The sequence below is a fragment of the Hippoglossus stenolepis genome, chromosome 18 (assembly GCF_022539355.2).
Source record: "Hippoglossus stenolepis isolate QCI-W04-F060 chromosome 18, HSTE1.2, whole genome shotgun sequence".
Classification (NCBI taxonomy): Eukaryota; Metazoa; Chordata; class Actinopteri; order Pleuronectiformes; family Pleuronectidae; genus Hippoglossus; species Hippoglossus stenolepis.
Genome location: NC_061500.1, coordinates 5,559,806 through 5,575,830, shown reverse-complemented (window position 1 = coordinate 5,575,830; position 16,025 = coordinate 5,559,806). Strand labels below are relative to the sequence as shown.

At 42.4% G+C, this 16,025-nt stretch overlaps 1 protein-coding gene across 1 annotated transcript in view; it reads right to left on the bottom strand.

The window, feature by feature from the left end:
• grin3a (glutamate receptor, ionotropic, N-methyl-D-aspartate 3A) overlaps nucleotides 1-13,696 on the bottom strand; it is a 39,482-nt gene extending 25,786 nt beyond the window's left edge. The window contains exons 1-2 of the mRNA XM_035183856.2: nucleotides 12,285-13,696; nucleotides 3,695-4,443 (exon numbers count right to left, since the gene is read on the bottom strand). Coding sequence (XP_035039747.1) covers nucleotides 3,695-4,443; nucleotides 12,285-13,040 — 1,505 coding nt within the window. The 5' untranslated portion in view covers nucleotides 13,041-13,696. The remainder of the gene's footprint in view (nucleotides 1-3,694; nucleotides 4,444-12,284) is intronic.
• Nucleotides 13,697-16,025: the final 2,329 nt, after the last annotated feature.

Sequence of the window (16,025 nt, the reverse complement as noted above, 5' to 3'; positions counted from 1 at the left end):
AAAGATATTTTAAGAAGAACAATGTAATCTTTACGTAGCGAGTTACAAGTTGCAGATGTATGGAATCTATGAGTGTAAATAGAAATTATTACATTTTTTAGAGGTCAACAAGAAGGGCAACGAGCTCTTTACTGAAAAGTCATTTTTTTATCATGATTATTAAATGTAAATCCAGTGCTTGTCATAGAATCTAGTAAATAGGAAGATAGGAGGGGGAGTTTAACTGCAGCAATGTTCTTAAGAATTTAAAATAAGCTCATAATGGTGCCTATAAGCAGGATTACTCTGTTTTTATTCATATTTAAGTGAAATTAAACTTACTAATAATGCTGAGATTGTTTTTATTTATTTTTTTGCATGTGGAAAAGGTTTGTTCTGAAACTATCAAATACAACAGAAAGTAAAATATAATTCACACAGTCTCTGACCTTGAGTCTGGTTCATTGATGCTTTTCTAATTGCAGCGTCCAATTACCTCAGTGATTTGCTGTGTTGCAGCAGCTCCGTGTTCCCGTGGCAATTTGCTGGGAACAGGTGGGGATTTGGGAATCAATAGTTTAACTCACTTCACTCGTGCACATGACCGAACACGATCCTCCACCAGAGCAGAAGTACATCAGAACACGACTGTAGGGTGACGACATGAACTGAACTACCTGCTCCTCACAAACCTCTGTGTGGCAGCTTATCCTTTCCAAAGGCTCCTTGGCCCTCAGCTGTGTGTTAACATGTTTTTTTGAATGACAGCAGCTGTAGGACAAATCTAAGTTGTGCCGAATGTTTGAGTTGAGTTGCAGTTGTGCACATTGAAGGATCCTTGAATAGGTGCATGGGCCAGAACTTGTGTTTTGGTGGAAGAAAGATACCAAAGAGATGCCAAATGACCAAGAACAGGCAGATAACAACCAGGAAGGAATTAAACACAAAAAGATAAGAAAGGAAAGGACTACAAAACAGACAGAATTATTATAAAGAGATGAAAAAAGACCTTAGAGACACAAAACAACTGCAAAGTGACTCAGAATGAAATTAATTGTAATTTAAATAGATATGTTGTCCACTTTTATATGTCCTAAGAATCTGTATTTATTTGTAATCCCTATCATATCCATTTTATACCTCCACCTAATCCTCATCCACAGATTCTCACCTGAACTCAAACTTAACTGAAATGGTAGCGTTCATACCAACATATTCAGATCAGCAGATCGGCTCCAAATTGTACAAACTCATAGATCTCGATACTACAAATGTGTTTTTTTACATCAATAACAATGCAGTATTTCCTGGGAAATTCACGAGAATGATGCTCATCATGCAATGTTATTGCAAGTGATAAAAACTAATTCTATGTTTTCTAATCCATAATTCATTCATTGAAGTTTGGTGCTTATCATTTTTATATATTGTCTGTTTTCCTGCTGACAAATAAAGAGGTTACAAAAACCTCCCTGGCAGAAGTAATCAAAACGCCACTGTTATGGAGGGATATCTTACTATGAGGCTAAAAGTCCAACAATCCCGGAGCAGAAGAAAAAGTCAAAATTGCTTTACAAATATCTTTCGTCTGACTTTCAGGAACTTTCTATGTGCAAATATCAGCTTCTTCCTCGAGGAAGTTCCACTCTGACCTTTTGCCACACCCTCAACTCGCTCATCTCACTTTCCCTGCAGGCGGTTTACAGCCCATGATCCCTCCTTCACTCTGTGGAAGATTAGGACTGAATTCAATAATCTGAGTGTTGAGCCAATATACGGCTCGTTGACGATGCCTGTCAGGCTCCCTGGAAGAAAATGGATGCAGAGTCAGTGATTGTTGGTCAGTTTGTTGTTTAGTAAAAAAAAAGAAACAACAGAAAAAGCTCCGAACATCCACAGGAATCGTTGTGATAACGATGAAAACAGATAAGAACTGACTCTGAGTATCTGACCACAAGAAAAACAGACTCCATTATCAGATAAAAGATTATTTCAAGAAGAAAAGAGAAAGCCAATACAAATATTTGACTGCGCACACAAATATATTTCAAGCAAAGGTTAATAGATGATGATCGGGGCCCTGATTTAATTCACCTTTATAACCTAGAGACAAACAGGAATCTAACAAGAACTGTAAATCAATTTGTTGATCTCTGGAGCAGGAATAGGACTAATATTGAAAGATTTCCCTTTGCAAGGAATATGCTAATTCCCAATTTGAATAAAACCCAATATCCATGTGTAATGTAAATCTGAACACGTTCAGGTAAATACTCTGCCTTCACAGGGTCAATGACAGGTCTCCTATAAAGCCGGGAAAAGGCCCGTGTCACCTGTTTTTGTTCAGTAATATGTAAAACACTGGCCGACTAATCAACATTTCATAAGCAGCTTAAATCAAAAAACCCAAGGAATGTAAACACAATCCCAAATCTCCCTCCAGCTCCTCTAAGCTCGTGCCGTGTTTAAATAATTCCCTTCCCCGGGGATGATGGTTCTGCTGATTCAGGTGTTCTGAGGAGAATCCCGGTAGGAAAGGTCAAAACTCTAATTGTAATGCAGTGGTGTGTGATCACACGTTCCTCCTCGCTCATATCTCGGCAATATAAAGTAGACTGGTCCCGGCTGCAGAGTAAATGCGATGCACTCCTGCTGCTAAATGCAATTCATCACGTGTTAACGTTTTAACCACAGGGCTGCAGTTATCGAGTGTATACGGTGCGCTCTCAGATAGGCCGCGCGCTCGTGAGTGCATACGCTTATGCAGATGTGCGTATGAAATATGTGCCTCGCTGGCAGAGTCCACACTGACGTGGCATCTGGCCTGTGACCAAGTATCTGCAAGATGTGAGAGAAGTAGATTCTCCCACAACAACAGGATTAGAGAGGAGACAAAGCTGAAACAACAGGACACATATTGACAATGAGGGTGGTTCGCTGGAGATAATCAACTCACTATAAACACTTATTAAATCAGCATTTTCCGTTTTTATGGTTCACTCGTTTTCCCTGGGAGTTGTCAGGAATTAGTGGTAAATGGACTGTATAAATATCGCACTTTTCTAGTCAATCAATCACTCAAACCACTTCACACACAAAATCCTCATTCATCGTTTTTCACACATTGTTGGCACAGCTGTCGGGGACGATTTGTGAGTTCAGTGTCCTGACTTACGTTGGATTTAAATTCACAAGGTGACTGAGTCTCTTTGCTGTGAGTGTAAAATATTTACCATCTTGCCATATCAACTTAATGGGAAATGTCACTGCTGTGTTCAAAGTAAATTTTTGGCTGCTTCATAGTGGCTAAGAAACACTGCATGTTCAAACTATATATATATTTTGTTCTTTCTGCATTTGAGCTTAACAACTACAGGATAGCGACGATAGTTTTTCAACCTTTATGCAAATAAAATCATACCTAGAACACAGAAAACAGGCATTTTCATTTCCAAGTCCAAAACATAGTTTTGAAAATTGTTAGTTGTAATATAGAGTGTGCACTTAGTAATTGGGTTTAAATTTGCTACCTGTTACTATCCTTTTCTATCATTGTGTCACATTGCACAGTCTTTATTTGTCGTGTTTCTCTTAGCAGAAGTGAAAAATTGTAAAAATCTTCATGAAGAAACCTAATTATCACAGTATTCACATCCAAAACATGCAAATCTCTGAGAAGATTTGATTCTAACTCGAGTAAAGATTTGTTTCCTACCTTGCCAGGTATTCCCCGGAGCTCCCGTTCCTCTCTTGTACATCCATACAGTTCGTCGTCCCAGGTATGAGTGCCATGGCGGGATTCTCCTGGGCCGCACTGCCCACCGCCCGCGCCACCAGCTCCAAAGAGTCGTGGACGTAGTGATCCAGGGAAGGGGACCCCATGACCCCGTGGGCCAGAAGCCCCAGGGGCAACCCCTCCGTTCGCAGCTCAGCCACATTCTGGATGTCACCCAATACCCAATGAAAGTCTGGGAGCATAATCCGAGTGGCCACCGTCCAAAGCCGGCGCACCTCCCGGATATCACACCCAAATGTCACCACCCCTGTTGTGGATGAAGGTTCCCTCAGGGCCTCCAGCTGCCGCATCAGTGCCTGCTGCTGGTCCGTTTTCGAGGAGGAAGTGGATGATGAAGCAGCCGGGGCCGAGGCAGCGGATGAAAAACGTGTTAAAGACGTCAATAAAGACAAATCCTCCGTTCCCGTGGCCGCACCTGGTGCCGATCCTGAGGATGACGGTGGAGATGAAGGTGTTGATAAGGTGGAAGCGTTGGCTGTCAGGTTAACAAGAGTGCCCAGGTGAAAGCGGGTGTTGTTTTTGATGAGGTTGAGGAAGTGGCTAATGTCCCAGCCCTGGCAGAGCACAACGCTGATATCCCACCAGCCATTCATCATCAGCAGGGAGTAGAGGAGGCGGGATGGCGGGGCCTCCATGGTCCGCATCGCCATTTGGAAATGAAGAGGATTCTACGAGGAGATAGTCACAGGGGAAATGGGCGTAATGGAACATAAAATGACAAGTGGGAGGAAAAAAGAAAAGTTTACACAAAGAGAGAAGGGAAAATTGAGGGATCGAAGCAGATGACAGAGGAATGTGGATGAAATTGAGAAAGATCGAAGGTGAATTCAACAAGGAAACAAGGTGAGGGAGATTTAGGAGATTGATTAAAGTAGATGAGATAGAGATGAGGGACAGTTAAACAACAAATAAACAGGAGGAAATTGGGTAATGAAAACATGAGCGAGTGATAAACAAGTGGTGATGGGGAAGGTGAGAGGTTGGTCGGGTTCAGGTTAATTTCACAGAGGGCAAAGTGACGAGCCAAATAAACCATGAATGGATAGGTTTGGAATAAAGGGCAGATTGCGAGATATGAGATGGAAGGAAAATGAAAAAATGAAATGAGGATAACAGGAAGTTGGTGAAGGATGAAGTGGAATGCAATGTTTTAAAAAAAAGGAGTAAGATGGAGGATCCAGGAAGGTGATGAACAAATGTAGTAGAGCGGAAAAAGGACAGGAGAGAAGAAGGAGGGACGGAAAAGAAATAACGACAGAAAGGTTATAAATCCAAACGGTGGAATTACTTATATCCTAGAATTCAATTTGTTCCTAGAGTACAAACAGTCTGCTGGATATAATAGATTCCAGGCTCCACTTACCTGCTCCCATGAATATCATTATTCACATCATCAGGAAAACAGTACATCTATTTTTTATTTGTGCTTCCTTTATATTTCTTTATAAACTGCACCTAAAACCAAAAGAAACACAATGAGGCCCTTTTTCAAAAGGTTCCTTCAGATGCATTTGTTATTTCAACAATTTAATTGACACCTGTGATTTGTGAGTCATAGATTCATCAGCTGAATAATGAGGGCTGGACAGATCGATGAGTATCAAGGCACTGGGGTGTCGGGTTGGTTACTGAACTATGTTGGAATTACTGATTCAAAGGTGCTTAATTTTGGTTTGTCAGAAAACATCTGGATGAGAGAATAACAGAGCAGGCAAAACAAGAACAGGATTAACATAAATCCATCCTCCAGAAGGAAGAAGAAGCAGCAGCGCTTAAAATCAAACAGTGGCACCTTCTGCAGTGTTTAGGAAGTGAAATGCAAAGTTGGCCAAAGCAACACTTCCAGTGGCGTGATGGTAGATCGTAACTGGGGATCAGGATCGTGATGGTGGATCATGATCGTGGTGGATAGTAGATCAACGATCTTGCCTGTGGTAGTATTGTGGATTGTGACCATTGATGGTGATTGTGTTGGCAGTTGATGGTGGATTATAATCACAACTAGATTGCTACGATATACAATATAACCTCCTCACATATTCTCCCATTACTGACAACACCTCTGTCACTACATTACTGCTCCCTTCATCTCTGTCGCACATTTTCTTATGTACAAATACATTAAACATTGCTACACCTCTCCATTTATGTTAGACACTGTCTTTTCTCATTAATGTTGTGAATATTGTTATTTTGTTGATGTGCTCTGCTACTCAAAGCATCTATTGTAATTCTGTCCATCCTAGGATCCCTCGCATGTGGCTCTCTCCGAGGTATCTACATCTTTTCCCCTGTTATTGAGTTTTTTGGTAGTTTTTCCTTACTCTTGCTGAGGGTTTAGAGCAGAGGATGTCGCACCTTTTGAATCCCAATGAGTCAAATTGTGATTTGTGAATACGGGCGAATACAATTTGATTGATTGATTGATTTCGATACGGCCAAGAGGGCGGCATCTTGCAAGGGAAAGCGTGTGGCCCACACCAGCTGCGGCCAATGTGTACAGTCACGCAATTGGTTTTCTATCGCTCATGGGCCTGTCACGTCAATTAGATAATGTCACAGTGTGGGTCAATTAATCTCATCGGAGTTCGGCCCCCAGGTCTCTGCACTGAAAGCCCGAGGTAGCGGAGAGCGGCCGTCCACAGCAACACATTTGAACATCAGCTTACAGGGAGGGTTCACTCAGAGGCGTTAACATAAACCAGACAAAGCCACCACACTGGTCCACTGACCCCCTCAGTGGCATCATGATCAGACCAGTGCAGGATCTATTGTAGCCCTCACATCCAATGCACTCCACCGACAGAGTTATAGTGAGCCAGGAGATCAGGGCAGATATGTTTCAAAGCTGACAGTCATCCCTGCAATGCTTCGGATCAAATTAATTCAGTCTGCACGAGCTGCCAGTTCTGCTTCAGTGTACCTTGGCATACTGTACCCAGCCTGCAACATACCAGTCACTCTGTTAATCAATCAGTCCAGTCATGCACTTGTGCTCGCACATACACACAAACACAAACACACACGGAACTGCACACTAAAAAAAAAGCCCCCAAACTGTTTAATTGACTTTACAACTTTTACACAAGCTTTGCAGTAAAAGTCCATTAGATCAGTCTATTGGTTCGTTTTATTTACCCCATTATTCGGTCTATCCAATAGGCATGTAAATAGGACCATCATTATTCACCTGCTTACTGCATATATACGAATGGATTATTGACGCGGACAAACAAACCAGGCGAAAGCAATAGGACCTGTTTTATTTCAGATTCAGAAGTCCTGTTTAAGGGAAATAAATGGTAATACGGTCCAGAGGGCATCACACTCACACCTCCTCTCATCCCCCAGGAAGATTGGAGGATTTATTCTCCGCCGCAGAACTTCTGCTCTGTGATCTCCATAAATCTGTAACCCTCTCTTTGTTCCTCATGTAAATAAACAGAACAGAAATATTGCTAGAAAGTGTGGATTCCTGCTCTGTTACACAAACACAGAGATGTGCCGCTTTCGATGCATCGGGAAATCTCAGGTCTGTTGTCACGGTGCCGTCTTCCTTCATTCTTCTATCTACAAAAATCTGGTGTGACTTCCGTGGCAAAATTTGACTTTTGATGCAAAGAAATTCACAGCCTTTGCTGTATGTAAAAACTGCTCCGAATGGCAGAATCATTAGCTGGTGGACAAATCAAATAAACTAGTAATGACTTGGTTATTGATCTTTTCATGAATTAAATGAAAGATTCATTTTTTTGTATGAGAACAGATTAAATTCTGTAGCTACACGAATCGGATGGTTAGTTTTACCACTTTAAATGTCAATTATTATTAAAACTGCGCTCGATTACTGTGCTTTGAAAATGTTGAGGTAAATATTATCCTGCATCAACCGAATATAAACTGTATGAATGAAAAGTGGAAGTCAATGACGGTGGCAGCAATCCACAGATTTCAGACTTCGAATAGGTATTCTGGTTTTGGTGATGGTCACCATGTCTGCAGAAACAGAGCAACACTTCCGGTGCAAGGCAAGAAAACGTTTGGTTTATTGGTTTGTGGTTGGACTTTAGAATGAAGGAGAAACGTCATAGTTTGTGTGTAAATAATGTAAATGGAAGCATTCAGAGTCCCTCGTAAGAAAACTGCTGTTTACATGATATATATTAGTCGAAATCTGTTTAGTAATTAATATTAATTAAGGTCCTTTTTACGACACCCATTCTTATCCTGTCATTCAACAATGTCACTGCTTACCTTATTTTTAAAAAGTCCCCTATCAGCAAACTCCTCTCATCCATCTATTATCATTTCAGAGAAGCTGAGGACATAATTGCACCAATCTCCTCATCTACAAATTAATTTACCTGGAGGTGATATACGCTTATCATCATGTGTTTGTGCATGTGTGGCTTTTAATCTCCACATTACAAATATCATCTCCAAGTTATAGCCATCCCCCCCCTCATGCCCAAGTAACAAAACATCTTATCTGGTTGCTCAGTCAACACCTCATGCACCTCATGTCAGTCATGTGAGCGTTGTTGAGTTTTAATGTGTAATTATCCTGGACATTGACAGTTTGTGGTCAGCGGCTTCAGTGTGATGCAGTTGTGAGGCAGCGTTTTTTATGATTCCCCCAAAACTGTAACGCATTTACACTTACTGCCCAAACTGATTCAGTCCAGTGCATCAGTGCTTCAACATAAAATATTAACATCCGATTGAATCAATACTTCTCTGACACTGATTTCAAAAGACGAACAAAGTCTTTTTATTCTGCAGAGGTAGAGCTCACTGCAGCGTTTTTCTGCTTGAATAGATTCCACTTATCTACCTATGAACTATCATATTATTTATGATGAATATTGGACATCTACACATTTCACAAACAGTTTGTACTTCTCCCTTTTGATTTCATGGGACGTGTGCGACGTATTTTAATGCCAAAGTACCAAAAATGTATTCATTGGATTATGTAGCAGATATTTACGAAGGAGGTCCTGTCTATTGGTTGGTTTGTTTGTTTGTAAGCAAGATTATGCAAAAACTGCCGGACAGATTACTGTCAAACTTGGTGGAAGGATGCATTGTGGGTCACAAACAAAAAACATTGAATTTTGTTGCCACTTTCTTTATCATCACGAGCTATACAATGTTTTTACAACATTTTCCTTGATTTCACTGAGAATAATTAATGGATCTTGATGAAAAAGCACATTTAGGGGACTGATATTTATGAGTGTGTGAAATTTGGTGCATACATGTGGTTTCATAAGAGGAACTGTTGGGTCTGAGCAGTATTATGCACCATATGTGTTTCAAGCTGTCAGTGTATCTCAGTTTCCTACTTGCTGGAGTGTTGCAGGCCAGTATGAGATATATTTCCATTTTAAAATTAGGTCCTCATATCAAAGACAACTGGTCTTTCCCCAGGAGTTTCTCAGTCCCAGGACTTTTTTCATTTTCAATCATTTTCTGCTTCCTAAACCCCTCTCCACCCATTTGCCAGTCTCCCGTCCCTTTAGTTGACTTTATCTTATGGTCCATGGTTCACATTCTAATGCAGCCTCATTATTTTGATACTTGCGTAACACACTGTGGACAGATAAAAAGTCACTCGCTGATTTAATATAATATACATTTCTTAACTGTGAACTTTGTTTAACCTCAGCTATAATAAACTCCGCGAGGATGAACTAGGGTCTTTTAAGGTCACCGAATAAAACACTAATGAGACATTCAAAGTTTTCACATTTTGGGAAAACGGTTGCTGAAATTGCTGTTGGACTTTGGTCGGGATTTGAAAGCGAAACTAGATTGAGTCAGAGGGAAGTTAATCCATTTCTCACACAGTCTCACACACGAGCAACTGAACAATCTGTTTGTACGACTGTTTCATTTTTTTCCTGCCCATTCGTCCTTTTCATCCGTCCAACCAATCATCTCTCCATCTGTTCTACATGTTATATCTCTACCTCTTATTTCACACTCACAACCAGCCTGGACTTTGGACACCTGCTCTCTCCCCTCGCAGCAAAATGCTAACTTGTGCACAGAGCAGGAAATGAGATATTACACTTACACACACACTCTCACACACACTCTCACACAGTTGCTCACTGGGTGGCAAATGTCCCAGAACCCTTCAGTCTAACTAATGGTTCGGATGTGTGTGTGTCTGTGTGTGTATTTGTGCGAGTGTTGACAAAAACAATGGTCCTTTTTGCCCCTCCCTGGGTGGTTGGAAAGGCTCACACACACACACACACACACACACACACACACACACACACTCCCGCTGCTGGTCTGCACTCATTGATATGCAATAACTACCCTGTTAGTGGCACCTTATTAAAGTGGTTTACAGTGTATAGTTACACTAAATCACTGTTTGTCTACGTGCACTTGTGAGAATGATCTTTACCTGTTCACACAAAAACATGTATACACACACACAGGCTCAGTGGGTGTCTCCTCTGCAGAAAGATTATTGTAGAACTATCTTTGTGATAAATTTAGTGTATTATTCCTTTTCTATTTATTCCTTTAATGCATGTTCTCTCTCTCCTTCATGTTCCAGCTGATGCTGATAGTCCTCAGCTGGTGTATTTGGCACAAGAGTATTTTTCAGGTCGTGAGACTCCCCAGTCAGAGCTGATTTTAATTAAACATGAAGGGAATCTGTCCTGAATCTTAAATCAAACTCGTACACTTTCCCAAACTGTGAATCCGATTCGGATCTGGAAGTCCATAAGAGTTGTTATGTTACGAAGATGATATTTGAAGGTTTTAGGTGCTGTAAGTTGTTTCATGATTCCTAAAAAATACGTCAGATCTCAGATGTTTCACAGCTTGTAGCAACTCAAAAGATTCTGAAGATTAAAGCCACATTTTTAAGGATTTGCTGCATGGAGCCTTTTTCGTCATTGATTTTCTCCAGATACTCCATCTTCCTTCCACAGTCCAAAGACATGCAGATTGGGGTTAGGTTCAGTGGAGCCTCTAATTTGTCCGTAGCTGTGAATGTAAGCGCTGGTGATACTCTCACCCCGCCTCTTGACTAATGGCAGCTGGCATTGGCTCCAGCTAACTCCTGTATTGATGGATAAACTGTAGACGATGGCTGGATGGAAGGTTGTCTTTTGTTTTTCAACCTGATGTCAAATGAGAGGTTTCTTTTAATGCGAAACATTAAGTCGGGGATTAAATGCATCATGTCACCATTTGTCTGAAAGTGATGCTCAGTCTCACATGATGATTAATGGCACTTGGTTTAATACAATTACAACAGTGATGCTTTGAAATGATAATGCCACATGCAGACTTAAATGATAAATGACTCATAATCACTGGATGTTCTCCTGCCAAGTGGGCTTAATAATAATAATAATGTTTAGAGAAAGAATGCACGGTGTAGCCAATAATGAAGCAATTTCGAAAACAGGTGGTGCTGAACAAGTTTGCCCTCATTGTGTAAGTGTGAAAATTCAAAAAAAAACTGATCCATATTTGCATTCATGTCTGGAACAGGCCAAATTACAAAAATCATTTGTACTGTATGTTATGTATAAATTGTTCTTATAAATGTACATAAATTACCTACTTAATGATACCCTAGAGGCGAAAGTCAAGGATTTCATTCAAAAGAATGGTGCTTCTTTCAACAGGTATAAACCATAAGAGTCTCTGGACAGTTTGATTATGAGATATGTGTCTGACAATGAATTATTGAAAAGATAGGAAAGAGTATTTTATCATATATTTGTTGAACGTGTCAGATCAGGGACTATAAGTTCACTGTTGAGCTCTCCGCCCAAGATGCTGAACTTCTGCTTTAAATAAACACATTGGGATAGTGAGCATAAACAAAACATCCCATTATGCATATAGAGAATGCCTCAGGGTTTCTGCCGCTAGGTCTGACCAGCCTTCAACTAAAATTGTTCTTGTAACCTTGTGGATAAACGAGAAGAAAACATGTCTCCTCTTGTTTCTCAGCACAGAAACACACAGTGCACATACTTCAGCACCATGGACAGAGCCTCATGCTCCCTAATCAAAGACACCAGCTCGTGTCACACATTATTTTGCCAGTTTGGCCCGTTTGACCAACATCTGAGCTGATGGAGGGAATAGAATGAGAAGAACATGATCCGAGTTTCCCCTGAAAGTGTTTCTAATGCACAGCAGGAGGAGGAGAGGGGGGGAATAGATCTGTAACAGGAGGAGGTGTCTCCCCCTCCAGCTGCTGTCGGGAATGTGGGCCACTCGTGGCACTTGGTGAATCAGGCCTCGTGAATCCACCTCAACTCATTTCACTCAGATCTTTGAACTGAGTGAAATCTTATATTTCTATAAATTGACCTGGCTCCTGTTCATACACGTTTCTTTTTGGACATGTGATGTTGTTTATCACATCAGCTGCAGCTGTTGTTGCCTTTGTCACAGTGGAATAATCAAAAGTTACAAACAGTTTAAATACAATGGGGAATTCACTTTTTCTCTTTACCTCACTGCGGCGCGTAAATTCCCTCTGCACGACGCTCACGACCGGCACACGAAGCGCCAGAGACACGAACTCCAACTTAACGAACTCGTCCCGGTTCCGTGGAAAGGCGATCATGGCGGAGACCCCCTGCACGATCACCGTGTGACACACGCTCTCCAGGAAGGACAGGGGGTCCTCGTCCTCGGGGCTGCCCGTGGAGGAGAAGGAGAACGCGGGCAGCTCGCCGAGTCCGGACCCCACAGCCATGACGAGCTCCAAGGACAAATTGTAGGGCAGCAATCCGGCCCGGTTCACAGCCTCCACGGCGAGCAGGACCGAGTCCCGGGGCGCAAACACCCGGTTCTCCTTGGAGATGTTCTCCTCCCGCTGCCGTGCCTGGCTCTTATTCCTGTTGGCTCCCCGCTGGTTGTTAATTGCGCCTCTAGTCCTGAGGTTTGCGTATCCAGGCGCACTGGCACTTATTCTAAGCTGTTTTTCCAACTTCAACCGCCGCTCCCCGGTCCAGCCTCCCTCGGTGTCCCGGTCCTCAGAACCGCTGCCGGCAGTGGCCGGGAGCAGGCGAGGCTGGACGTGCAGCGCCCCGACCCGAACCGTGTGGCCGATCCGCTTGAGCACCTGGCACGGCTGCGGGTGCGAGTGGGCGCACGGCGGGAGGAAGATGAGAGCGCACACGAGCAGACATAATGGTGGTGAAACCCCGGTGCCTGCTCGAGCTGTCGGGCCATTCATCATCATCATCACCACCGTCTTCATCATCTTCGCTCCACAGCTGCGCCGAATGCGCCGTCAAACCGCAGACCGGCCGAACACCGGGGCTGCTCCGTCTGTCCCCCCCCTGGCGCCCCACGTGTGGCCCTGGTGCGCCGCTCAAACCAGCTGCAGCCCCAGCACCAGCTCCGGCTCCGGCTCCAGCTCCAGGTCGCGGCAAACTTGTGCGTTTCTCCACGGACACGGACAACAGGCTGCTGAGGCGCGAGGTGAGGCAGGAGCCGCGCACAAGCACACAGTGATCCCCAAAAGTGCTGTTTTTCATCTCAAAAGATTTTCATCGTTCAAGCCTTTCGATTATCAAACAGATCTTTGAATCACAGGGTAAAAAGATGCACATATTCCAGTGGCACGTGTGGAGCATGGAGGCAAAACCCAGAGAGGGAGATGTCCTAGAAAATAAAACCGTTATTGCGCATCAAACACATTCCAAAACAGGGAAATCCACCTCTGGACACATCTGTTGGCTTTGCAGGAACATGATCCCAGTATCACCCGGAGCTCAGGAGGCAAGACAACCCCACCTCGTCCCGGTGGTCGCGATAAAAAGAAAATGTCCCTCCTTGCGATAAACACTGGAGTAGAAGCTTTTCCAGAGCGCGCACGCCGCTTGGCTCAAGTCGCCCTCTGCACTGACACTTGTTCCGGGGAGACCTCCGGCACCAGGAGCGCGGCTCCTCTGCGCACGTTCCAATGTGATTCCAACCCCGTCCTCACTTAGCCCCCACCCACCCACATACACCCAGCCACCACCTCCGAACAGTGTCCGGGGGAAGACGTTGTATTCAGGATGGATGGATGGAAAACCAGTAATGAACAAATGAGGAATAATATATAGAAAAATTAAAAAGGAGGAAAACAAAAATAATATTATTAGTTATTCACATGGAACAACTTCACATTACAGGTGACTGGATTATAGGCTAAAGATTTAAAGAATTACAGCATTTCTGCATCTTGGCAAATCCTGAACTCACCAAAATCACACTGATATGATTTTATACACAGTTATAGGAAATGCTTATATTAATTTATTAACTCATTTCTCTCTAGTAGTTGATTAAACTAATGTTATGTGTGTAAGGTACTAAACTGGCAGAAAACTAAATGAGCAAAATAACACTAAAATGTACATATGTTCATATCACCTGTTAACTACTTGTATTACTTTATTATTGCACATGTAAACATACAGAGCAGCTGTATTTGTACACACTAGTCATCGTGTTTTCATTTCCCATTCATCACTTTTTGTACATATTGTCCATAGTCTAAGTTTTGTAGTATTCTTCATACATCCGTCTTCATACATATTGTTTATTGTGTATTTTGGGGATTATTCCGAACTCAATTCTCATCATTTGTTTGTTATATGTAAGTACATTGAGAACCATATGGAACCGGAGTGAAATCTCCTGTATGTGAACACAAACTTGTGGGCAAAACAGTCAATTGGGATTCAGGTATTGTGGTGTGTTGGGGGTTGATGGTTGAAGCCTCCCAGTTTGCTTTGAGAAAGTGTTGTAGACATAATTGAAGTTGTTTTCTAAGTATTCCAGTTTTTTATTTCCCTTGATATTCTCAAGTTGAAACAACTTGACCAAAAAATAAGTGAATGCATCTAAGTTTCTTACACTTAAGACTTATTGTTCTATCTACTCACCTTTCTCAAGGTTTCCTATATATCTTGTTTTAATCAAAATCAACGTGTTTCATTTTACAGTGTAACATGCAGTATGTGCTGATGTGTCCCTTTCGCTCCCTGTTCAGCTTATATAGTTAATTAGATTGTTTTATTTAATCATTTCTAAGGACACCCAATTACATCATTAACGGCTGCTGAAGGATCTCCGGGGGGGCTTCATGTTGCCGCGGTAACCCCACAGGTCAGGGGGTCACCATTGACCCAATCAGCAGCCTCAGTTTAAATAGCAGTCCAGATTAATGATTTGTTAATGGCCCGATCAAGATTAATGATTGTCTAATGGTCCTGCTCAAAATGAGAAGGGGTACGGCGATATTGGAAAGTCCAATGACCCTGATTGATCCGATCCAACATGACCCTGAGTGTGTGGGTCAGGAAGGAGAAGGAGGGAGAGACGGAGGAGAGGAAGTTTGACAGGGGCAGGAGGAAGAGGAAGAGGAAGAGGAAGAGGAGGAGGAGGTAACCAGAGGGGACAGGAGGAGAAGAAGGAGGAGAAGAAATGATGGAGAGCCCGAGGGAGGAGATGAAAATGTGGTGGGGGGGTCGTTAGAGAGAGGATGGAGACAAAGAGCAGATGATGTGGAAGATGTAGAAAAGTGATTATTTGTGAGGAGAAGAGAGAATGAAGAAAGGATGTTTGAAAAAAGAAGCGATACAAGAGTCTACAGCCTCTTTAAAGGTCGAGGAAACATCAGGAAGGTGTTTCATTCGAGAGGAAACAAACACAGGAGGGAGAAACGGAGAAATTGCATTGATGGTGAGATTCAAGGTGAAATAGAGTGAATCTTTGAAAAGACCCATCGAAACCAATGGATTTTTTAACCCTGACATTTTACACTGTGTTGAGATATCAGACCTATGTTCCACACGACCTTCAAAAAGGCTTCAGTTGATTCGGATTTCCACGAACCTGGTTTCCTCTCAGGATGAGATTTAAACGTGAAGGGATTCTATGATATGATTTATTTTGTTGAAACGAGGATGATCAATTTTCTATTTTATTTATGTTTATCCTCCAACAAATTCTGCCAGGGACAAGAAGCCTGAAGCTTCTGGTTTCCGTGTCCAGTTTGACCAATCAGGTTTGAAGAGGCTTTGGTTGCCCGCAGGTGAACAGTCTGTGCGACAAGCAAAACATCCTCTGCATCATCTTTTTTAATTAATCTGAGTTGATATGAACACAGCTGTTAATAGAGATTAGCCAAAATATGGTCAGGCCTACAAAACGTATCACTGTTTGTTGTGTGTGGAGAAACATTCAACTCCTG